This window comes from Manis javanica, chromosome 14 (genome assembly GCF_040802235.1).
Source record: "Manis javanica isolate MJ-LG chromosome 14, MJ_LKY, whole genome shotgun sequence".
NCBI classification, from domain to species: Eukaryota; Metazoa; Chordata; class Mammalia; order Pholidota; family Manidae; genus Manis; species Manis javanica.
In genome coordinates this window covers 6,092,116-6,116,819 of record NC_133169.1, presented here as the reverse complement: position 1 = coordinate 6,116,819, position 24,704 = coordinate 6,092,116, and the positions used below count along the sequence as shown (strand labels likewise).

The 24,704-nt window shown below is 54.0% G+C and overlaps 1 protein-coding gene and 1 long non-coding RNA gene across 4 annotated transcripts in view; one reads left to right on the top strand and one right to left on the bottom strand.

Moving 5' to 3' along the window:
* The window catches only part of LOC140845931 (uncharacterized), a 48,182-nt gene that overhangs the window by 3,348 nt on the left and 20,130 nt on the right, over positions 1 to 24,704 (top strand). The window contains exons 2-3 of the long non-coding RNA XR_012124849.1: positions 404 to 913; positions 22,661 to 22,755. This is a non-coding gene — a long non-coding RNA (uncharacterized lncRNA). The remainder of the gene's footprint in view (positions 1 to 403; positions 914 to 22,660; positions 22,756 to 24,704) is intronic.
* Positions 1 to 24,704, bottom strand: part of OLFML2B (olfactomedin like 2B) — a 32,103-nt gene that overhangs the window by 5,071 nt on the left and 2,328 nt on the right. The window contains exons 2-6 of one of the 3 annotated variants that reach the window (XM_037023894.2): positions 23,879 to 24,142; positions 21,761 to 21,868; positions 13,311 to 13,484; positions 7,605 to 7,845; positions 5,378 to 5,920 (exon numbers count right to left, since the gene is read on the bottom strand). In XM_037023894.2, coding sequence (XP_036879789.2) covers positions 5,378 to 5,920; positions 7,605 to 7,845; positions 13,311 to 13,484; positions 21,761 to 21,868; positions 23,879 to 24,142 — 1,330 coding nt within the window. Of the gene's footprint in view, positions 1 to 5,377; positions 5,921 to 7,604; positions 7,849 to 13,310; positions 13,485 to 21,760; positions 21,869 to 23,878; positions 24,143 to 24,704 lie in introns of all 3 variants that reach the window. The other 2 variants (XM_037023892.2, XM_037023893.2) reach the window with 2 other exon arrangements.

Below are 24,704 nucleotides of genomic sequence, written 5' to 3'. Positions count from 1 at the left end.
GGGTCCCACCTGCTCCTGTACTTCCGGTCCTGGAGAAAGGCGTGGTGCACCACCCACTCACCAAGCCAGCAGGCTGGGCTTCCCTGATGTCCCTTCTCCCTGCCCACGAACACCCTGCTCACTGGCCCCTCTGCCCTCCCCTCCACCTCTGGGCAGAGTGTGGACCTCACTGCCTCCTGCCTGGGTCCCTCCAATCCCCCCTGTGGCCTCTCTGGCTCATCTCTGCCCCTCCTCACCTATGCCACAGTGGTCCCGAGCTGCTTTCCACTTAAACCCTTAACTCTCCATCCTGGACTGCAGCGTGAAGCCCGAGTCCTATCCTAGCACGTCAGCCTCTCCTGCAGCGCCATCTGTACTTCTCGCCACCTCCCCTCATTCAGATTCTCAAACTCTAATGCCTCAGGGGACAAGCAGAAACTGCTAGGAGTGAAGTGTGCTGAGGGCGGGACAGGAGGCAGCCCCAGACGCTGTGCTGGGTTGCAGGAGACACTGGCCTGAAGGTATTCAAGTTCAAGACTGGAAAAACGCTGGGACGGATTTGGCCCTCAGGTTGCCTGCTTGAGATCCCTTTCCCATTCCCGACTGCTTGTATTCCCCAGAGGTGCCAGGCCCGGGACTGGCTTCCTGGGCATGTGACCTGTGCAATCACCCGGGCCCCTGGCTCAGAAGGGATCACCCTGGGTTTAATGCTCTGCGGCCCCCCTCTTGAAATTCTTAATAATTTGATGTTTGAGCTTGTGTTGTGTGAGTTCTGACAGGACAGTGGAGTGGGCGCGGGAGTGCAGAGAATCCATCTCCTGTGTCTGCCCTCTTGCCCCGCAGGTGCCCGTGAGCCCTTACTGCGCCTCAGGAGCAGAACTGCAGGGGGACCCACTGCGCGCGGGCGGTCAGCCAGCCTCCACGTGCACCCGAGGTAAGCGCATCGCCTTTATGACAAGTTAATGGGGCCTGGCAGCCCCGGAGGCCACACTTCCCATTTGAACCAGAACTTGCTTTGAACGTAGGAAGAAGACAATGGGGTTTTAAGAAACACGAATAACCCAGGGACCCTATCATATTCTCTCTCTTGCACCCCTTCCCTGTGTTAGCCATCATCTGAAAATGACACAGGAGAGGGAAAGATAGGGTGATGCAAAGTTCCTTTTCTTTTCGTCCTTAACTCAGGGAGCCTCAGGTAGGGAGCATGGGCCCCGTGCACATGGAGCAGTGAAGCAACGGGGAGTTAGTTCGGCGCAGCGTGTGCGGTGCTGTGCCAAGAGCAGGACCCCTGTGCATGTGGGCGCTGCGGAGGGGGATCGCGCTCGCGTGCTGGGTCCCACCTATGAGTTAGACGGTCATATATTTGCACTTCGACCTGATGTTGTACAATAATGTAAAGATGAGTGGTAAACCTCATGCTGATAATTTATATTTTTAGCATTTCTGTACTTACAATGGCTTGACACAGCCAACAGGAAACTGTTACAGGAGAGAGGGAGAGGCGCCATGGAAGGGAAGAGCTTTGTGACAGTGCTTTCGTGTGCTCTGTGAACCCGAGACCCGCGTCTGCATTCTGCTCTGCTCTCCGCAAGCGGTGCAGTGGGCCTGACCAGCCGCCTAGCTGTGCTGCTGCCCACGCCCCACCTCTCAGGGCAAGGCCACCCTCTTTTGGGCCTGGCTAATCTCCTCATCCTTCAGGACAGCTAGGCCGGCACGGCTCTGCAGAAGAGAGTTCCTCTGACCCCGGGCACCTTCCCCACAGCTGCGCTTCCTCCCCGCAGGTGGGGGGTGCTGGTGTCTAGAGAGCCTGTGTGTGCCCAGGGCGGGGAGAGGGAGCTGCCTGAACTTGTGCCCGTGCCTCGCCTGCGCTCATCCTTCGCTTTAACCATGAATCTGAAGATGGTTCCCCTGCTTGGAACCCTCTGCCCCTTTGGGAATGACATCTCAACTCCCCGGGTTGTCAGGCTCCTCGCTACCGCCCCAGACGTCTTTCCCTCTCCCTAGGCTGCAGGGCACGTGGGCCGCCCTCAGTCCCCTGGCCACCCAGGCATGCTGTCCGCTCTGCCTAGAGGGCCCTCTGCCCTGGAGCTGCGAGCTGGCAGGCGCCCTCAGCGATGGTGCTCCATGGTCAGACTGACCGCGTGGGGGCCCCTCCCCACACCCACCCCAAATTACCCTGAAGGGCGGTGAGCATGTCTTGGCCAGCAGTGCAGGGCTGTAAGACTCAGGAGTGCACTCTTTATCCTTGCAGAGGCCTAGGTTTTATTGCTTATCCATTTACAAGGAGGTCTCAACTTTATATTCCTGTTTCTAGGGCCAGAGGTCCTGGCTGTGAGCGGGCTTCCCAGTGGCTTGAGGGGGCCGGGTAAAGCCAGCACAGCCCAGTGTCCCTGCGGGTCGGGGGTAGGGAGGGCTGCCTGTCAGGTGTCTCAGGGCAGCTGCCTGGGGCCCCGGCTGCCTCACGCCAGCCCTGCTGACATGCAGCGGGCAGAGTGACCAGCTTATGCCCACAGCCGGCATGGCCGGCCCAGCCTGGGGGTCATTCCGCTTGTGCACTGTGTGGGAGAGTCTTTGCAGACCACAATTCCTAGATTCAGTGGTGAGCCAGGCTCTCTGACACTGCTGTCATCCTGATGCCCTGTGTGCTCGCTTCTCCCCACCCCTTGTTCCCACCCCAACTGGCCTATTCTCAGACACGCAACAGGAGCTGCCATCGTTCAAGTCTGCGACTGCCACGCAGGCCACGTGGCACAACATCCCTTCCTCTGCAGTAGCCTGTGGGGACCTCCTGGGGCCGCTGGACGGTGACTGATCCCCTCCCTTCGCCATCTGTCCTCTTGCTGTCCTAAAGCTACCACGCTCTGGCTGAATGCTTTCACAGCCAAGAGTTAATTCTAATTTACTTGCTTTTGGAAAGTTTCTGAGAGTTTTACAATTCCCCTGAAAATAATGGTAGACATTTTAGGACATCACAAAATTAGGTTTGGAAACCATGGGATAGGATGTCCCTTTTATATAGGGTGTGTCTTTATATAAAAACACATCTCCAAATAGCTCAAAATCAAAATTGCCAGTGTCATTCAATAGCAAAGAACCTTTTACAGGCTGCAAATCAGTGGCCCACGTCGGTTTCAGCCAAACGATTTTTATGTAGCTGATGACTAGGACATGAAGGACATCACAGTCTTATTTGGCCAGGCACAGGCAAGTTGGGGGTCTGCAGAGAAGGTTCTGGAAAGGTTCATCCACACAGCAGCCTGGGAGAGGCACTTGACAGCAATAAATGATTAAAAATGATTCCCAAAAACAAACTTGCCAAGAGTTCACGTTGCCTGAACAGCCAAACTTTTCTTCTCTCCATGCCGCCCGCTCTTTCCACCCCTTGGTATTTGATGAGAACACTACGTGTGTGTCCATATCCCTGTGTTTTCTGAAGTAGAGTCAAGAGGCAAGGACCCCAGCTCTTCTGCAAAACTCTACAGGCCAGTCTTCAAGCACAACCTTCACCCTCTATGTGACGCTATCTTCCTGGGTGAACTGAATATTGAACTACAAGAGAACATGTATTCCCACCTTGAGCTCCTGCCACCAGATAGATAAACGGCTGCTGGGGCACGGTTTCTCCCATTTGGGCATCAACATGTCAGTCAGGCTGCTGCAGGGGGGTGGAATGCTCAGAATTCCAGGAAGGTGCATGCTGGGAGTTATACCAGAAAAGCTGGCCGGTGGCACTTCCCAGGGAGGCAGGTGGGATGAGGCTGCGGGCGCTGGGGCCCAGGCTGGAGAGGAGTTACAGAGACCTGGCAGATCTGCACTCCTGCCTAGGAGGTCACCCAGGGAAAGGGCTCGCAGGCTGGCAAACGCCATCGCTGAGGACATGCAAATGTGTGGGTCACCTGTAGCCTGTCGCCACTGTTGGTGATCTAGCCCCTGTAGTGGGGCAATGCGGCCTTGCGGAGCTCACTCCACGGCAGAGGGGCAGATGGAGCGCTGGGCTCGGGGGCTGTGCTCCTATGAGCTGCCCAGAGGCAGTGCACAAGTGGAACCTCTGCTCAGGCCCCAGGACATTCCAGAGAAACTGAGCAGGACCTGCAGCGTGAGTATCCAATCAACTTCCTATTCTGCGATCAGCTTGCTTTCCATGAAGAAGGGCAAGAAAAGGAAAAGAAAAACATGGAAACATGCTCTCCTGCTCCCACCCGAACATCTGTGGCCCAGAACAGAACTGCCTTTCTGCTCAGCAACTCAGGGCCAAGGTTCATGAGATTGTTGCCCCGGGTCCGTTTGTACTGGTTATTTCCCGGCTCTGCCATCTTGGGATTTTCACCCAATAAGAATCCCTTGCTGTATCCTGGCCTGATAAACTTACTGCACAAAATCACAGAATTTAATGGGGGAAACAGTCTTTAGTGAATTCCAAGTTTCAGCTGAGACCCACATAGAAGAGCAGGACATTAGCTGAGGTCACAGAGATGTCGTGGCAGAGGCCAGGCTGCAAGCAGGTGTTATGCTCCTTCCCCCACCTTGTCTCTGGCAGTAGTGGGCACCTTATTCTGAGGAGGGATTGGGATGAGGAATGAGGCAGCCAAGGGAGTGAAAAATGGGAAGAAGGGGAAGACAGGTCTAAGGCAGACCATGTCCTCTGTCAAATCATGTAAATTTTTCAGCAAGTATTTTGATGAAATTATTCAATGGTTATTTTTCCATCACCATCGGTGCTGACTTAATGCATGTTTGGGAGAGATTCTTGTTGCCAGCCCCCACACCTCCTCCTCTGGTGGGCTTCCTCCCACACTCCTTTTCACTGTCCTCAGAGGAGTCCTGTGGCCCTGGAGCTGCCAAGCAGGAGCTGCATTCGCCACGCTTCTGGAACATACCTTGTTCCTTTAGACCTAATAGTCAGAAGGCTTCCCTTCTGTACTTAAGAAACTCCTATTCATCCTTCAAAACCCAACTCGAATGATACCTCCTTAGAAAAGCTTCTCCAGCCTTCTTAGCAGCCAGGCCAAGCTGGTGTTCCCTTTCCCATTTCTGTTTCTCCATTCTTGTGATAGCATTTAGCACACGATGTTCCAATGCTTAACTTAGTCATCACCAAGTAACCAGTACCCATCATAAAGCCTGGCGTAGTGCACAACAGATGTTTACAAAAGTGCTGAAGGGAGGTGAGATCTTGGCTCCATAAATTTATATATATCTCAGAGAGGAGTCCACCCCAGTCAGTGGCATATTTTGAGTATGTAAATCCTAGATGTCAACACTGATCACCGGCCAGAGGCATAGTCCACTTTAGGCAGAAGTCTAGCATCTGGCCCCTCCCTCTCCCGTCAGCCTCTCTCCAGGCCCAGCCTTTCACCCGAGCTGACCGGGAGGCACAGGCCAGGTAGAATGAACTCACCTATGACGTTCCGGATGTCATCTTCCTCTTCGGGGCTCAGGGTGGGGCGGGAGGGGCTGGTGGGGGCTGCACCCTGCCCAGCAGTCGCACCTCTCCCCAGCGAGTCTGTCTGCACTGTGGTGGGAGGCACCTGGGCCGTGTGTGTAGCCTCCATAAATGCATCCCCAGGAGCCACTGACGGAGAAGCTGAGGCTGGAGGTTGCTGGGTGGCCGTGTGGGCCATGGTGGTGGCTGGTTCGGCAGAAGGTTTGAGGACTGCCTCCCCTGTGGGATCTGGAGACACTGAGGTTGTTTGGACCGGCGTTGAGAATTGTTCAGCTGAGGCAGAGAGGGTGGGGTCAGGGACGCTGGGTGCTGAAGTCAAGGCCTGGGGCCGTGCAGAAGACAGGGCTGGGGGCGGGGTGCTCTCGTCCCTCGTCACAGCAGCACCGTGACTGGTGGCTACTGGCCTCCGGGTGGCCCTTGGCAGCAGGTCAGTGTGTCGCAGAAGCTGGTCTTCAATCAGCAAATCCACTCCATTGTCACCACTGAAAAACTCATCTTCTGGGAAACAAACAGAAGGTTCATTTGTGACTTGGGGAGAAGAGCAACCTGGGTCAGCGACCAGGAACACACACACTGTATTTGGCAGCTTAGTAAGAGGGCTCCCTTCTTCCATATGACCCCCTGATTTAGAGAGGGAGCCCAGCCGGGACCTTAGAAGAACGTGACAGATGGAAGGCCACTGCCTTTCCTGGAGGGTCTCTCTGAACAGACGGCTGCTAAAGGCCACCTGGGTTACAGGGCCTCGGGGGGAGGACGCACAGTCATGGGCTCCTGAGCCAGGCAGGAAGCCAGTCATCCAGCCCATGCCTTCAGCAGACATTTATGGGGCTCGGACAACAACCGTGGGCAAACAAAGGTCCCTGTCCTCCCGGAGCTATTGCCTAGTGGAGACACCAAGGGATAGTATGCACGTGGAAGGCGCCGTGAGAAACAAGTCAGGCAGGGCGAGGATATCCAGAGCTGGGAGGGAAGGCGAACCTGCAGTAGCAGGGAAGGTGGTCAGGATGGGACTCAGCAGGATGGAGAGGGGGGCAGAGGCTTGAAGGAGGTGAGGTAGTTGGCCAGGCAGCAATTGGGGGAAGAGTATGTAGGGAAATGGCAGCAGTGCAAAGGCCCTGAGGCCAGAACATGCCTGCTGAGGCAGCAAAGCAGCCAGTGCAGGTGGAGCAGAGGGTGTGCAGGGAGGGTAACGGGAGGTGAGGTCAAGGAGAGCTTGGGAGCCGGTCCTGTGGGGCTTGGGTCCTCTGTTCGGACTTGAGTTTTCATTCTGAATGAAATCACGGAGTGAGCAGGCTTTGAGAAGGAACACAGGCAGACAAAGATTTCTTAGGACACAAAAAGGTCTGACCCCCCAAAAATCAGTGGTAAACAGGTTTTTTCTGCTTGTGAAAAACACCATTAAAGAACTGAAAATGCAAACCACAGGCAGGGAGAAAATATTCGCAATGCATGTGACTGACAGAGGACTTGTTCCAGAATGTGTAAAAGAGGAAACCCTCCCACCGATCGATAATGAAAACAGACAACACGCACAGCTGAGAATGGCCACAGTGGTCACGCCAGCAGCCGGGTGAGCATAAGGCACGGAGGTGAAGGCGGGGCAGGAGTTGGAAGGCTGCCATGCGGGGCCCGACAGAGGACGGGCTCTGGCTGAGCGGCACGTGGGGATTTCCCGGGTGCAGGGCAGGGGGAAGAGGGACCGAAGGGGAGGGGCAGGCAGAAGGAGGAGCACAGGAGGAGGACGTGTTAAGGAAATGAGATAAGACAGGGGAAAGGGAACATGTGTCTTCTGTGAAAGGGTGGAGATAAAAGGGCAGGTGCTGGAAGTCCGGGACCCCTGAAGCGGGGTCAGGAGGGGGACGCCCCCGGCGCGACTCTGAGCCAGTCATTCCCCCTCCAAGCCTCAGTGTCCCCATCTGCACCTGTGGACGACTTCCCCGGAGGGCACTGAAGTCCCTTCCTGTTCTGCCATGCTCTGCAAGCCCAGAGAAGTCAAGTGACTTGCCCAAGGCCACTCAGCAAGTCGTGGGGAAATGCAGCACAAACTACCGATAACTGGGGCCACAGCAGTAACTAGACTGCAGAAGGGGTGTGGGCTCCCAGGAAGAGCGTCTCCACAGGACCCCGGCACTAACTCCCTCCCTGCCCAGCCTCTGGGGCGGCCCTGCTGACCCCAACTCACGCTGTTCTTCGATGTCATTCTCCTCCTCAGGGCCCTTGGCCTTGTAGTAGGTGATGCCCCGGATGACGGTGGGCTTAGAGGCAGGCCGGCCCCTCAGGTGGACCTGCCTCTGCAGGGGCCGCCGGGGCCGCACCACCTGGGGCGGGGCCAGGGGCGGGGCCAGGGGCTGCGCCTGCAGGAGCTCCACGAAGTTGATCTGCTGGGACACGGTCTCTTCCTGCAGAAACCGCTCCTCATACCGCTCCTCGGAGGGGACACAGGGGAGGGTCACGGTCAGAGAGGCAGAGGCCGGGTGGGGGCACTGCCGGAGCCGAGGGCGTCCTCACCCCAGAGGCCGATCCCACAGCCAGTTCCCCCGTGCATCACGTATGTTAACTACTTAACCCTTCTCATCAGTCCTGTGAGGAAGGAACTGTTTTTCTCATTCCCATTTACAGATTAGGAAACCCAAGCACAGAAAGGTTATGTCAGTTTCCCAAGGTCACACGGCAGGATCCGACCCGGGGCAGCCTGGCTCCAGGACCCACCTCCCTCCTTCCTGCGGACTCCCCAGGCCCTGCGGCTCTCCTCACACCCTGGCCTCACCATGCTGGAGACTTAGGTCTGGTGTCAGTAGTTCCAGTGAGATCCTCGTGTGGGCAAGGGCCCAGGCTGGGACATGAGGCCGGCGGACCAAGGCACACCCCAGGGTGAAGCCTGGTGGTGTCACGTCCACGCCCAGAACAAACTGCCCCAACCCCCACCTGTGCATCCAGAATAAAGTCCACGGTCCTTGGCCTGCATTTAGAGCTCGTAGGCACCGTAGGCGCCAACCGTGAGCCAGCTCCGCACTCTCTTGTTCCGCCCCTGCCTCTACGCCCTTGTCCTTCAGCCGCTTGGCTGACCCCTGAGCCTCTGGGCTCCCTGAACTGCTGGGGCTGTGCTCAGACTGTCTTCTCTGTCTAGAAGGCCATTCTCTTCCCCCAAGACAGCTACTTATTGTAATCAACCCATTTGTCAGGGCCTGGCTAAAATCTCAGATCCTCAGCAAATACTCCCAGGTTCAGAATGAATCTTTCCTTCCCAATCCTCACTTTGTACTTTGTGGCAGAGACTTCAAAGTGGAAATCCCATCTCCGTGTTCCTTGCTAATGGGAAACTGGTTTTGTGGGAGTGGTCAGGGGACTAAGTTCTGGCCAGTGGGGAATCTGTAGAAATTGGTGGGTTGAGAGCTTTTGGAAAAGTTCCTTAAAAGGGAGGTTAAGTCGGCTGGGAGGCATCTTTTTCAGTCTTCCTCATTCCTCTGGTCTGAAATGTGGATGGGATTGCTGGAGCTGAGCAGCCATCTTGTGACCATGAGGGGATTTTGAGGATGGACATCACAAATGATATCTCGCAGTAACTATACCAACCCTGCTCTGCCTACCTCCAGAGCTCTTCTACGTGAAAGGACGACGAACCTCTCTATTGTTTAAGGCACTGTATTTGGGTCTCTACTCACGTGAGGAGCTGACTTCTAATGGATACAACAAGTCTGTAGTTCATTTACAGCACTTCCCTTCCACAGGCATTACTTAAATGAGCACCTGGAAGGGCAGAAACCACCTTCTGCTCTTCTTTGATTCCCCTGGGTGGGTGCTCCTAAATATTTGTTCAACTTACTTTTTGAATCATAGCAAATCCCAAGGAACTGTCTATGTTTGTGACTGGCACTGGCGTTTTGTCAAATAAAACGATCTTTGAAGTAGCCCATGACCCGGGCACCTTGATGGCACCATGCGAATGCCACTGTGGTGGTTCCGGTCGCACAGAAGGACCGTGCTGTGCTGCACAAAGCTGCTGCCCAGCGACTGGCTTCTTGTGCCCACCGTGTGGCACAGTCTCTGGGTGCTGCTTTGTTCCATCTCATCATGTCCCCCCACCCAAGATCACAGACACCCACCTTTTAAAGCAAAGGACCTTGGGCACAGGGCCTGCCTTTGAGCTGGCTGTGTTCAAAGTTGGAGCCACCGCACAGGTGGGTCCAGCTCCGAGGGGCAGTGACTCCGCCAGAAAAGTGTGCAGGGCCTAAGGGGGTGAGGTGCGGCCCCGCTCTTGGGAGCACTCCAGTGGCTGAATGGTGAAGAGCCGCTTCCTAGAGCCACTTGAGCTGTGAACGCCCATCCCCACCAGGAGGAGGTGGGTGCGCTCCCTTAAATCTTGCAACTTGGTGAGGTCCGTGCAGACAGCAGAGCCCACTCTGAGACAAAACCTCTGTCTCCAGATGCCCAGTGCCCTGAGGGGCAGAGCAGGACCCTGGGGGTCATGGATGCTGGCTGGTAGGGACCCAGTGTCTTGGCCAGCTTCCTCACTTCACCCAGGAAGAAGCAACGCAGTCTCTCGTTTTGACCTTTAAAATCTGGCTTAGGGAGAACCTGGAGTCATTCGTGGCCACACCGCCAAGTCTGCACCGGTTTTACCGCGACAAGAGAGTTTACAGACATGGCGGTTCCTAAATAGGCGTTCCTTGCTCCCTAGCACACAGTGAACAACTCCTGGAAGCTGGGGCGCCTTTCTACCAGCCTCCCCTGGCTGGGCCCAAAGCTGCCCAGGAGGAGGGGCGGACATGTGCTCTGGGCAGCCCCCACTCCTGCCGCCTGCCCCTCCCTCAGCTCCCATTTCTTGCTGGTAAGGTGACCTCAACTAAGGAGACAAGGGATGTGTGGCCAGTGGTGGTGACATTTAGTGAGCACCTAGTGTGAGCAGACAAGCTAGTTATATTATTTGTGACCTTACAACAATGGGAAAGGTAGGTATTACTATCCACATTGTACAGATATGGGAAGAGAAGCTCAGAGTCATTTATTTGGTCAATAAGGAAGTGGTGAAGGGGTACTTATTAAGTCACAGTGCTCCGAACAGGCCCAGGGCTGCCAGCCTTCAGAGCCCGTGAGCATCCTTATTTTAAGCCACACTGCCCACAGCTGTGACCGCAGGACTAACTCATTTGCCGTCCAAAAATTCGTTTACTTCCCCAAGTCCTCAGAGCCATGGTCTGGCTGGTGCCCAGCAGACTTGGGGATCCCTCATTTCCCACTGGAAAGAGCTATCTGGGAGGCCGACAAGAGAGGCCCCAGCCCTTGACTCAGACGCTGTGGGCCATCTAATTGCCAGACCCTGGCTTCCCTCTGTGTTGCAAAAGCAGACTGTCATTTCTTCGTGGCAAACCCCAGGAACTGTCTTTAATTCTAGGCTCTCAGGGATGGGCGGGAACTGCAGTCCTGCGCCCAGCCAAGGAAATGGAGCAACACCCTGGACAGCCTCTGCCAGGGAACATATAATTTCCTTGGACTCACTGGCGACAGGCTGCACAGGGCAGCAGAGCCCCCACAAACTTTGATTTCCTCTCCCTGTTAACCCAAGAGTCTGTTGTATGACTTCAACTGCTGGTGTCCCTATGCTCCTGTTCCCACCCTGACCTCCCCACCCCCAGACCAGCCCCCAGAGCTCCCTGCCAGCCCTCCAGACGAGGATCTCCTTGGAGAGAGGCCTTCACCATTCCGAGAAACCCCCAGATCACCTCTAAGAACCCTGGGAATAACGACCAAACCCAGGAATGCCATTCACCCTCTTTCAGCGCAGGACTCACTAATGAGACAAGAATTGAAGGGAACAGAGGACCAGGCCCACGGCTCCTGCGCTGCTTCCCCCTTTCCAGCTCTTCCCGGGCCCTGGCTGACCCCCACCCTGGGTTTGGGTGGATGGTGCTAAATTCAGCAGTGTGATGAATAGGGTTCTCAGGGGCGGCCAAGGGCTTTGCTGAGCAAGGAGAAAAAGAGTTTGGTGTGTTTGATTTGGTTTACTGTTTGCCCTCAGGAAATCTGAGCTGGGTTCCTGAACATACCACATACTGTGTCATCAAGGGGTTGCATGAATTTTCAAGCTCAGCCAATTGGAAAATTGGGAGCCTGAGAAGGCAGGGAATGCCGGACACCACTGGGCGCCTGGGCTGGTGGAGGAAGCCAGACAGGCTGAGATAGGAGCTGCTGGGCCCCAGGTGTGATGAACAAGGACCTCCCACTTCCCTTCCTGCCCCAATGTCCCCTGGCTCTTGGGTTTACAAGCTCAGAACCTCTGAGCTCAGGGAAGCCTGCCATGCTGATAAAGTAGCTAGCGTGTTGGGGACACGGAAAAAAGAGAAAAATAATTGCAGAAAGAATATGACACATCCCTAAAAACATCAAAGTAGTTATCATGGGCAAAGCCAGAAAATTATTGGCCTTCCTTATCCTTGTTTTCTGGTTTGGAGTTGGTCTTATTTTGATTTGAAACCAGGCAGGACGCAGACAGCATGCCCTCCTTCAGGGCTTCCTGCCTCCAAGGTCCTCATCTGCCTGCTATCCCAACTTTGGAACCCATGTGCCCGGTTCTCCAAACCCACAGCTGCTGCCTGCCTGGCAGCACTTTGACGAGCTTCTCTGCCCAAGAGCTCCCACACCCAGATCACTTCCTTCCTCTGCCCAAGTCTTAACGACCCAAGCAAGCGTTCTCCTTAGTAACGCTCCCCAGCCCTTCTTGTCGTGGCACACAGAGTGACAGCTCAGGGACTCTCACTGTCCCAGGCCCTGCGCTACCCACACCCTGCCCGAGGGGACCCCTCAGCCATGCACCTGGAGTGCACCTGCTGCCTGCTCCCGACCCTTGGCCCGGCTCCAGAAAGCGAGGCCTCTCTCAATGGCTGCACTATTGCCCAGATAGCCCAGCACCCCTTGGATTACACATCTCCTGGACCTGCCTTGACAGCAGCATCCCATTTACAAGTTCTGCTGCCAAAATGTACCTGTTTCTTCTTCCACTCTTTTGGGTTAGTTCCCAAATCAATGCCTGTTTCTTGGGCCCCAACATAGACAATAACCTTACACATTCCATGGTGACGTACTTAACCATTAGGACATAAACATAACTTAGGCACTGGAAGCAGAAGAAACAAGCGTCAAATGGGGAGATATTTTTAAGCAGGTAGGTCGTTTGGCATCCCTCCACTCACATCAGATCGTGTTCCATCTCATGCACGGGACATGCTGGCTGGGAAGAGACGAGAGGTTCAAGACCCTCTGCCACTACTTCCTGGCCGAGCAAGCGAGACCATGAGCATCCCTGGATATGTGTCGTCTTCTGCAAAGGGAGCCTCTTGGCCTCTGCCTGGTCTGCTTTCCAGAGCTGTAGTGCAAGCTACATGGCGTCGTGAGGAAGGTACACGGCACCTCACAGAGTGCCTTATAAATAGGGACAGCCACAGAACTTACTGTTTCTAAACCGGAGCACTTTTGGGAGTGAAAGTTTTGATTATTATTGAATAATATCACTTTGGATTATTAACAGCACTGTTAATTATGCCAGGACAGGAGAAGTGGACCAGGATGGTCCCCAAAAGGCCAGCAGGGGTGTCTCTTCTTACTTATAAATAAATGCAAGGGATGCCCACAAAGGAGTGACGGGTGTAATGAAAAGAACGGGGCCTGGGATGCAGGGACCCAGCTCTGAGGCCCGGCCAACCACCTCCTCACCGAACCTCTCTGGGCTTCAATGTTGAGTAAAACGGAGCCAGTCTCTGCCCCGTCAGACGTGCAGAACGGTTGTGAGAACATGACCGCGAAAGCATCGAAACCTGGAAAGCTCTGTGCCCAGGGGAGATGCTGGTACAGGCTCCCCTGGGGCTGAGCTCAGAGGCCCGTGGGCCGTGCGTACCTCAGGGTGAGTGTAGGCCGCCGCGCCTCGCTGCAGGGCCGAGCGGATGTCCGGCATGGCGTCCAGGATGGTGGTGGAGCAGTTCTCTTTGCCTCGCTTGTTCATCTCAGCTCGAATTTCTTCCACGTCCTCTTTGATCCGCTCGTTTTCCTTGGTGAGGTTTTTGGAAACTTCCTGAGAAGAGAAAAAAATGTAAAAAGAGGATCCACTAAAGTGCTATGTAGACAAGCAGGAAGCAGTCGGCAGCCACCTTCCGCTCAGGGCATGGAGACAAAAAAACAGGCTGAGAAATGGGCCAAGAAGCCATGGGGGCCCTAGCGTGGGTCTGGCCCTGTGCTGAGCCCCGTGCCAGGGCCCAGCAGCATTTCCGGGGCGGCCCGCTTGGCTGCGGCATGTCCCCCTGCTGGAAACAGGGGCCGGCACCTCCGCCGCTTTCCCAGCCACGGCCCTGCCGCATCCCCAGGCCACCAGGGCTCCTGGCTTTTTCTGTCATCTGCACACAGTCCACCCTTGTCCACTGATGACTGACAAAAAACACCCACTGGCACCCCAAACATGTGACCAGTGGCTCAGTTAATGAAAGAAGAGTTTTTAAAGCGATTTTCAAAGAAGTGGCCCAAGAAATCTACTTAATCTCTTCAAATGAACACACACGACTCCCCAGCACTTTAAAAGCATCATTTACATAGCAAACTGCTAGGATGGCTTTAAACTCCCCTCCTTAGCCAGAAATAGAGTTTCCCTAAATGACTCCCACTGGGGGTCAGAGAGCCCCAGACCTGGGGATCATACCAGAAAGGACAAAGCCCCCTTTCGGTCAGCCAACATGTTGAGTACCTTGTGCATGGCTGAGGTGCAGCGTGCAGCAAGACAGGCTCTAAGTGCAAACACCCTCAAGGTTCCTGTCCGGGGTAGGGCAGGGGGGAGAGAGCAACTCTAACTGGGGAGAGAGGGTCCACACTGCAGGAGAAAGACCACCGATCAGGTTTTGTGAGTGCCCATGTGAGGTTTAGGGAGTTCCGAGGACGGAGGAGGTGGGCTAGAGGCAGCAGAGACGGCGTCCTGGAGAAGGTGCATGCCCTGTGGGATCCGAGTCCTAGACAGCTGTGGACAGGCTCCCAGGCACGCTTTCTCTAGTTCTTAGAGACGTTCACTACACAGAGCTTCAAGCATTGTCCAACCTGGGCCCCTACTCTAAGGCCCCCAAGAGCATCTGAATGTTTGAATGGGACATTCTCTGTTGATGAGGATGGCAGAGGGAGCGACCATGTAATGTACAGGAGAGGATGCATTTGCTTTCCGTCTTCATCAGACAGACGTGGGAAGTGTAAACGCTCAGATGTTGCCAGGCACAGCCCTGCAGCCCAGCAAGACGTCGCTAATGTCCTGGAGGGAAGCCAGGATGACCCCCACTGTAGCTCTGATGGCTCCTAGAGGGGCTGCCCAGAAGAGGCCACTAGGTGCCTGTGAAAATTAACCAGGCGCCAGAACCAGGACTGGCCAGGCCATTCTCATGGCATTTCATTGCACGCCAGGTTTTGAGCCCTGCAAGGGCTCCATGTGTTCCGTGGGTCTCGGGCCTTGCCAGCCTCTCTAAATTGCATAGAATTAAGTGTGAGGCCTAAAGCCCACGAGTGAGAGGTCTTATTTCAAGACTACTGGGAATGAGCCGTCTTACTGGGTGTGCAGTCATTCCTGATAGGTGTTGTCAGGGGCGGTCAGGTGTCACGGTTAGGAGCCCGGGATCTGAAGGACACAGCCTGCTTCACGTCTCAGCGCTGCTACTGCTTCATCTGTGATCTTGGCTGAGTTACTTACACTCCTGTGATCAGTTTCTCCATGGGTAAAATGGGGTGATTCTAGCACTTTCCCTGTGGGTTATTATGAGGAGTCAATGAGTCATGTAGGTGGTTATGGTGTCCATAGAATGTTACACCTGGAATGGACCCCAGAACACAGATGAGGAAACTGAGGCTCAGAGTAAGGATGTGATTTGCCTGAATGCATTAAAAAAAAGTGGCAGAGCTGAACCCAGCACCCAGCCTCCTGGCCCACGCTGCTTCAGTTGGGTCACTCACTGGACCACTAAGAACCCGGGAGAGGGTCCGGGCACCCTGCCAGCTCTGGAGCAGCACGGAGCCCATCAAAGGGGCCCATGAAAACTTGCCTTTTTGTCTCAGGTCGTATGAGAAGATGTGCGTATGCGTAAGCAGAGAAACAGAAACGCTGGGCTCCCTGAAATCTGGGCTACCCAAAGTGTGCTTGAGACCAGCAGCGCAGGCAGCACCCCGTCCCTCAGGAGCCTGTCAGAGATGCAGCCTCAGGATGGGCCTGCCAGTCAGAATCTGCCTTTGAACCAGGCCCCCAGGCGATGTGCATACTCACTAAAGTTTGAGAAGTGCTTTACACGGAGGAAGCTCGGGGCATAGCTGCTGGAAAGGGGGCCTAACGTGTGCTGCTGTTTTACTGGAGCCGAACCTTTCTGGGTGGACAGAAAAAGAGCCTGGGGCCTTAGTGGGCTTCAGGCATATCTGTGCCCCCCTAAGCACCTGCTGAGAGCAGAGCCTGGGCGGCTGAGAGCAGAGCCTGGGCGTCTCCCTGGCAGCTCCCACGTCCAGTGACACATAACGGAGCCCAGCAGCTTCAGGAGGCCGATGCGTTCCTTCATTAGTGTGTGCAGTTCTGGGCACCAAGCATAAGCCAGACCGAGGAGGAGGATGCTCTGATGAAGACCGCCCTCCATGAGGAGGAGGAAGCAATGCACAAGAGACTAGGAGAGAGCTGTGAAGAGAGAAGTCAGGGCAAGGTGACAGACGTGGTCCTGCCTCCCCAGGAGCTTGATGACGACGTGCCTCTGAGGTGGGGGCTGAGGTGTGTCCACATCTGCTGCCCAGCACGGCCCTAGGACTCCACTCTGGGGGACCCTGGGGTGTGGCTGGAGCGGTGTCACTACTAAAGCAAGATCCATCAATGTCCAACTGCGTCGTGCTGCAGCCAAGTGCCCCATGTCCCAGGAGGCACCTCTCTCCACCAGTGATGGCTGGGTGTGCATAGGGCTGGGATGCAGTTGGCAAGCCTGAGGGCACAGGGAACAGGCTTCCTTGCGGGGGTGAAGTAAGTACGGGCTAACTGGACCACGGTGGGAGGGTGCCCCTCCCCTCCGAGTGCTCCAGACACAACTAAGACCGGGTGGCCTGGGACAGTCACCCTGCCGACATCTGTCTCCAGTCCCTGGTAAGAGAGCTGGCAGGGACAGCAGCTGGAAACAGCTGGTGCTCCAGCTGACAGGACAGGCAGGATGCGGCACATCCCTCCGACAACAGCTGATGGACATGGACAGGCCGGCCTGGGCACCAGGAGCCACCAGCTGCCGTGCTCAGCTGCTCCCCAAGCAAACAGCTGCTGACCATGTAGTCCACATCAGTCCTGGCCCAGACCTAGGGAACAAAGATGACTTAGCCCCAGATGACCCTCAAGATGTCCGGAGCCTGGAAGGACAGTCAAACAGAAAGAGCAAAACGTCCCAGGCCTCTGGTGATGAGCTTCTGGATTAGGGATAACCTCACCCCTTCAATCAGCTACACACTCCCTTGCACCCCGGCAGTGCAAGCTGTTCCCAAGCCAGCAGATGGAGGGCTGACTCTCACACTGACATTCTGTTAGCCAAGAAGAAGAGCTTTCATTCCACGGTGGCAGATCAGGCTTGAAGTATACATGACCCCGGCACAGGTAATACACTGACCTGAACTCCTATTAAGATGTAAATTGAATTAAATAACCTAGAGCTGAAATGTACCGTAGACGTATCTCTAACGCTTCCCCTTTTCACAGATGATGACACTGTGGTCAGAGTGACGAACGCTTCTCTCCGAGGCTGCCCTTTAAGCACGCAGGGGAGTGGTGGGAAGAGAGCGGGCGCTGGGAGAATCCTGACGGGAGTGGAGGGCAGGCAGAAGGGAGGCTTGGAAACAGATCCCCCAGCGCACCGCCAGGCCTGCACAGATGAAACCTGCATTTCCTTATGAGTCGGTAAAAGGATATACCCCAGGGTCAGGAGTGCTCCTTTGATGTTGCCTTCGAGACCAGAAACACAAAGGCCACCAGATCCTTAGGTTTGGGGGAGAAGCCTGAGCAATGTCTGTGCCAGCACATTCTGGGGAGCAGGCCGGTTCTAGGTCTGGTAGGGCTTCAGATGACACACAAGGTTTCACAGTGCCCATCTGTGCTCATGGATGCATCTTGCAAAACAGGTAGCGAGTAGGTGTGAGAGAAAGAGAAAGGGCCACGCTTACAGGCAGGGGCAGAAGCCACACCTCAGGAAGCTTGCAGGCATGCTTCTATTTTAAGAGCAAGGGCTGCCCACACGCCCACACACAAAGGCGTCAGTGTCCACTGTCACACAGATCCGAGGACTCATGAAATTGACAGACGTCCTGCAGCGAGGTTGGGGTGGGGCATTGCTTCACAAAGACTTGCAATTTTTATGGGAATGACTTAACCCAACTAAAGCCTTGATGCCAGAGAGATTCTTTTTTGGTGACCTGGGCCTCTTTTTCTCCACTTTGGTAATAAGTCTGCTCCTGGAAGCAGTATATGTGGCATGAGGTGCACCCCTGCCTCTCTTCCTGCTGCCTTCAGAATCCATGTTTAGGCCTGGACAGCCTGTATGCCTGGGGTCTCTGGGTGCGCTCAGAGCTCAGGGTAAGGGTCTTAACTGAACAAGGGCCACTGTCAGGTCTCCTTGCAATGAACAGGGTCTGCCTTTTGCCTTTGGAAGCTACAGATTTTCCGTCTAGACTTCCAGTTCCTGTTTGTGGGGTGCCTATGCTCTGTGCCCACCCACCCTCCAACCCCAGCACCCCCAATACTTCCTGTATCCCAGCCACCCCCAGGGAAGGGTCGGCCTCGGTCCATCGTGTTAACGGTCTGGGGCTGCTGACCACCCGGGAGGTCACTTCTACCTGGGCCAGTTCTAGAGCGCCACCCATGGGTTTTGGGCTCTGCCAGGGGAACAGGAAAGAGTGTGGGAGTCCAGTTTTGGGAGCGCAGTGAGATGGTCCTACCAGGATAGCATCCAAATTGACAAAATTAGCAAGAGTGACCATACAAGTGTCGGTGAGGACTGTGTGGAACGTTCCTACCCTGCTGGAGGGGCTGTAAACACGTACAGCCACTTGGGAAAAGAGTTTGGCAATATCCCCTGATGCTGAAGATAAGTGTGACTCATGGCCTAGCACTTCCACTCCTGCTTGTATACCACAGAGAAGCGCACGCCCGCGTGTTGGCCAGGGTACACATACAGGGCAGTGCGCACGTGGGGATGTTCCCTGGGCGACTGTGGATTATGAAACTAAACACGACCCCCACACCCACCAGCAGCAGAACAGGTGCACACGTTGGGGTTTATTCACACAATCAAATACGACCCAACAATAAGAGCAAACAGACTACAAGTCACAAAACAACACAGGTATTAAAAACAAAACTGAGTAAAAGAAGCCAAACACACACATTCACACACAAACACATACATCTGTAGAAGTCTGTATATCAAAAACGGGTAAAACCATTGTATTTAGGGATGCAGCCTTAGATGACAAAACTGAAGTAAAGCCAGGAAGATGATTGACATAAACGTCAGGTGGAGGCTCCCTTCGTGGGGGGCCGTGTGTAGGAGAGAGCACATGGGGCTTTCAGGGGGCTTGTGTGCTGCGTTTTTTGAGTTGGGGCATGGTTCCAGGGGTATTTAATTCATAATTTGTTAAGCTGGACATTCATTGTTTATGCACTTTTCTACATATATGTCATGTTTCACAACTAAAAAGATTAACCAAAAGCAACTTTCCAAGGTGATTTTACCACGAGGTGAGACTAACAGTTTAGATTCCATTTCTCTCTCCTTCCTTCCTCTTTCACCAAACGGAGTTTCCATTCCTACATCCTCCTACCTACCCGAGGTGGACGTGCACACGTGTGCCCACTTCTGCCAAGCATTGATCTTACTCTGGGCAAAATGCCCCCCCCCAATCTGACCCCTTTTGTCTGGTCGGGCCTCCAAAGAACTCCTCTCGGGATTCCAGGTTATCCAGAGACCAGGAGCAGGATACTTCACTCCTGCACAGCCAGGCTGGAGAAGGAGTGTTTTTTCCATTTGCCCAACATTCTACCTTTTCGGTGACTGCAGACAGTCAGCCGGCGTGAGCCAGAAGAAAAGCGGTCAGACCCCAAGCTGAGGCACAGGACTCCACGGCCCGGGGGCCCACACCCATCTGTGACTGCTGTCACACCCAGCCGCCGTCGCCTTGGCATGCCTGGCTTGGGGACACTTCCACTGGGTGGGACCTTCCCAAATTCAACTCCAATTCTATTTAACAGGATTTATGAGATTCGGCCATGGTTCTAGCTAGAAATTCCCTTGGAAGGGCTGTTGTTTTAAGTTTTGGTTAAGAAAAACTGATGCTTCCAGAGCAGACAGCATTAATTTGAAGAAATATACAGGACTGATCAGAAAGCCCTGGACCAGGAATCAGAAGGCCTGAGCTCCAGACTGCTTCCTAGCACCGAGACTGCAGGGAAGTCATTCATTCCTTAGGTCCCACATCCTGTCCAGCTGACAGAACAAATGAGCTAACTGTATGGGATGCTTTAAAAACCACAAATGCTATATAAGCTGAAGGTATGATTACTGATATTAATATAAAGGTCTACTTTTTGCTCTTAAACATACGCAGGATGTGAAAAAGAGCTAATCCCCACTGATATAACTAAGATTGGTTTTGGCAAAAACCCAGGTAGCACGTGCCTGCACAGAAGGTGCCATCCTGCCCTGGTAGTGGCATTGCACCAAATCCACCCACGCTCCCACCCTTTGCCAGCAGGAAGGGTTCAGCTGCTAGACAAGGCCAGCAACGGGTGAGAGCCCTTGAATGGAGCTCAACTCCCTGGCCTTCTTGGAGGCTGAGCGCCGACCCTGGCCTCACAGGCCCTGTGCTCCAGCCCAGAGCGATCTGTCCCGGCTAGTGTTCTCCAGATGGGATGAAAACCATGTGCCTGTCAAGGTCAAGGGAAAGCAGAGGCGGTGGCTGGCACCCGTTCTATAGACATGCAATCCTCCTTTTAAAGGGGCATTGGAAAGAGAGACACATTCCAGTTTCCAAGGGCCAACTGGATGCTGGTTTAATTCCCTCTGAACCGATGTGAGAGAATCAGGAAGTATGTGTAAGTATGTCTAAACAGGAGAAAGAGTCCACGCCTGCGTGAAGTCCCCTTGTGGCTCTGCCTTCCAATGGCCAGTGCCAGGGAATGAGAGACTTAAAATGCCAGATGGCCTAATTCTCCAGGGACCCCCTCCAGGCAGAGTGGGCCGATGCGGTCCTGTTGGCCCCCTCGACGTATCTATTAAAGCTCGGGCTCCAGGCCCCTGACACCTCTCAGCAGACCCTGTAACTGCAGTGATATGGACCTACCAAGCCTCCCAGAATAAACGGCCATATTCAGAAAACATCTCATCACAGTGCTGGGGGAGCCAAGCCCAAGGATGGGCGGGGAACTGGTGTTTAATTCCTGAGAACACTGGTAGGTGTGGGAGGGGTGTGCTGAAAACAGTCCTTGCGACTGCAGAGTTTCATCATCCCTGTCCTGGCTCTCACCTCGGTCACAACCGAGCAACCTGTCTTATCCAACCATCTCAAAGTATTTCCAAAATGATGAGCTCATTTTTATCCCCTCAGTAACCATACAGAGTAGGTAGGGCATTGTTCCTACATTATAGATGGAGAAAATGAGATACGGCCGCCAGTAGCAAGGATAGCGATTCCCGGTGTCCTGACTCCCAGCCAGTGAGCGCTCTTTCTGCCAAACTAGAGATCCCTACTTTTTTTTGAAAAATTGAAGTATCGTTGATAGACAATTTTATGTTGGTTTCAAATATACACCACAGGGGTTCAACAGATACCCATATTATTAAATCCTTACCCCCACTAGTACTAGATGGATTACCCCATAAACACACCCAAAGAAGCATACACCAGAATAATTAAAACAAAACAAAACCAGACTAAGAAATTAACAGCCATGCACTCAGGGGGGTGAGGACTTCATCTTAAAACCAGAAGTAAGATGCTTATTGTACTTTTACATTTCATTTAGCTCTGAGCTCCCTGGGAGTCAAGGTAAAAATAGAAACACATTGGTTATTGGTTATATGACATATATATATATATATATATATGTAAAGAGTTATTTACATTTGTATTTCACTGATTCTCTTTGTCACCAACAATTTGGCATGACTTTTGATGAGTGTTTATGTGTATTTTTTCTTTCCAAAGAATAGAATGGGTTAAGTCTAACTAGGGTACATGCTTTCTGGAAAAAAAATATTATGGGACATGTGATATACTTTTGGGCCTGATCAAGAGAAAGATATAGAAACCCAGAATCTTCCTTACCTCCTCCAGTTTATCCAGTCGTCCCACCAGTTTGGTGGTGACCGAGTGCAGCTTCAGCAGATCCAGGCCATAGAAAGCTCCTTCCAGCATATCTATGATGGTGGACAGCTACGAAACAGGGGTGGGCAGTCAGTCCAGGGCTAGGGCAAGCCATTGCCTATCCGATCTCCACGTTGGAGGCTCAACAGGGAAACCGCTAGCCAGGAATTGGAAGGTGGTCCTAAGAAACTGGCATTTGTGTGAACGGGCACAGAAGCAAACACAGCGGTGTAGGTATATTTTGCCTACTGAAATAGTTGGGTAAGAAAATGGAGGAATCCTTCAAGAACAAGTAACTTGAGGCCCAGACTGTTTACACTTCTTTTAGCTGTATGCACAAATCTGTCAGTTGTATGCACAGCTGTCTTTCCTACCAGACTGTGAACCCCTTGAAAGTAATGCCTATGTCGTTCTCATCTGTGCTTCCCCAAGATAGCTAGCATAGTACCTGGCCCAGGACAGGCCATCTATAAATATTCAACGAAGCACCTTATAAACTTCAATGCCTTGAGGATATGCCTCTGAAACACTCGACTCCCTTGTCTCCTGAAGGCTCTGGAAGACACCACGTTTTCCCTTAACACTGAAAGTGAAGCTGACCGTGAGGCAGGAGACCCAGTGACCCATCTTTGAGGTGGCAAGCTGTCAGGGGACACCGGGCCTTCTCAGCTTTTAAATACTGTCCTTCCTGCCAGTGTACTAGGAGGAAGGTGGCTGAGGCTCTGGTGGCACCCAGGGCATGCAGACTGCAGGCAAAAGGGGCAGATGGAGATGCTTAAACTGGCCTCCCCAGCAAGGACTGGCCCCAGAAGAGTTTGCTGAACACACTTTTACAATCTCTGCTCTCCACTCCTCTCCCAGCCTTGCTCTTCAATGAAGAATTCCCAGCATGAAATACTCATGTCTTGAAGATCTCCATCCTCACTCTGCACCGGGGGAAGACAGCTGAATCCTAGGTAAGAGCAGTGGATTCCAGGCCTCCGGTGAGTATGTACTGTAATGATTTTCTGACCTCAAGTAGAAATCTTGCCTGCTGTTGTTCCAGAAGCCCCCAGGTTCAAATCTATAACTGGGTGATTGTGCCCTGGGCTCAGGACATAGTTTATGGCAGAGCTGCAGCTCTGAGGGACGTGGCTGGACCCTGGGCCCCTCGCTGTACTGGCTAATACCACCCTACTCAAAGGGATACCAGTGACTACCAGTTACCAAGTGTGTGCTAGGTGCCAGGCAGGGCAGTGGCACCGCAGGTTGTTATCAATGGAACCAGTGTCTAGGGAGCCCTGAACAGATGTTAGGCATCATGCCAACTACTCAGTGGCCGTCATCTCATCAATTCTCAAAACAACCCACATGGTAGATGTTGTAATCCCCACTTTTTAAGCAAGGAGCCTGAGGTCAGACAAGTGAAGTCCCCTGAGTAGGACCACAAAGCAAAGAGTGGCAGAGCAACAACCTGAACCCATGTCTCTCTGACTGCAAACCCAGCTCATCCCACTACCTCATGATGCAACTGAAGGGGGAAGGGCAGGGGTCACACGAAGCCCTTGGCCCACCCATGGGGCTGCCTCAGGCAGGCCGAAGCTTCCCCGCCCTGTGGAATGTGAGGCTCACGGTCTGACAGCAACCTAGAGCAGGCCCCAGGCCTCTCCTACCCTGGCTCACCCCAGCCTCGTGCAGAGACCTGAAAGGTTCTCTCATCTCTGTGTGTCTCTTGCCTCTTTGGGGTGCGAGCAGGCTGACAGTAAATCGCAGCAATACTTCGCTTGGAGAAGAACACTGGGTTCTTTTGGCCAGCTGGGCCTGGCAGCTGTCCCAGGCCCTGCCTCCCTGGCTCTGTAAGGGGAGGCCAGCACACTCTGCACTTAGCATCTCCTTCAGACAGCAGGGTTACAAACGACCAGCCTGTCAGCCTTGGACACACGCAACCCTCGGGGGCCCGAGGCCTGACCTTTAAAGGCTCAAACAGGTTCCACTTATTCAAGGGCCTACATTCCCTGGCAATGGCTCTGTGGACTCATGGGTGCCTGAGGCACCCCGTCACCCTGATGTCACCTTGGCATCCCCCCAGCCAGGTCCTACCTTCAAGTCCTGGCTGTCCGCCTCCCTCAGCTTCTGCAGCCTGAAGTCTCCCTCGCAGGGATTGAGGGCCGACGGGGGCGCCACACAGGCACACTTGCAGGACGAGCCTGAGGTGATGGTCTCCACCGTGTAGAAGTCTTCCTTCCTGGAAGCCCCCTCGTTGACCCTCTGGCAGGCGTCCCGGCCCAGGGGTCTCACTACGCACTTGCACTGACAGTCTGAGCCCTCGGACACGGCCTTGACCTTGTCATAGTCTCCCAGCAACTAGACAGAGAGAGAGAGAGAGAGAGAGAGAGAGAGAGAGGGTTGGGTGTTTAAACAGGGATGGCAGGCTCCTCAAGAAGGCTCTCTGCTCACTTTGTCAATGTCTGTGCTGACCGGAGACCTCGGGCAATGCCCAACTGTACAGAGAAGAGGTCACTGCAGCACAATTTGCTGACTCTGATGTTTCCTTGACGGCGCTCAGAGCTCAGCTCTCTGCATTTGGCTCAGAAAGCCGTGCATTTCTCAGGGGCCCTCAGCCTCTCCTCACTGACAGGAGAAAACAAGTGGGCCCCATTGTCCTGCCAGCAGCCCTGCCTCAGCGAGAGTCCAGGCCCGGACTGAAAAGGAAAAGGAGAGGGGCCTGAGGCTGGGATTGGGAAGCTGATACTCTGATGCAAAGGCTGCTTGCTTCTGTCCGCACTGGCTCACTGACCATTTACTGAGGGCCTGCTCGGGATTGTGCTGGGAGCTGTGAGAGGGAACAGGGCGGACCGGACTTGGCCTGCCCGCAGGAGGCCTATCGAGGACGGCCACTTGGAGGGTGATAAGTGTCCCTGTAGTG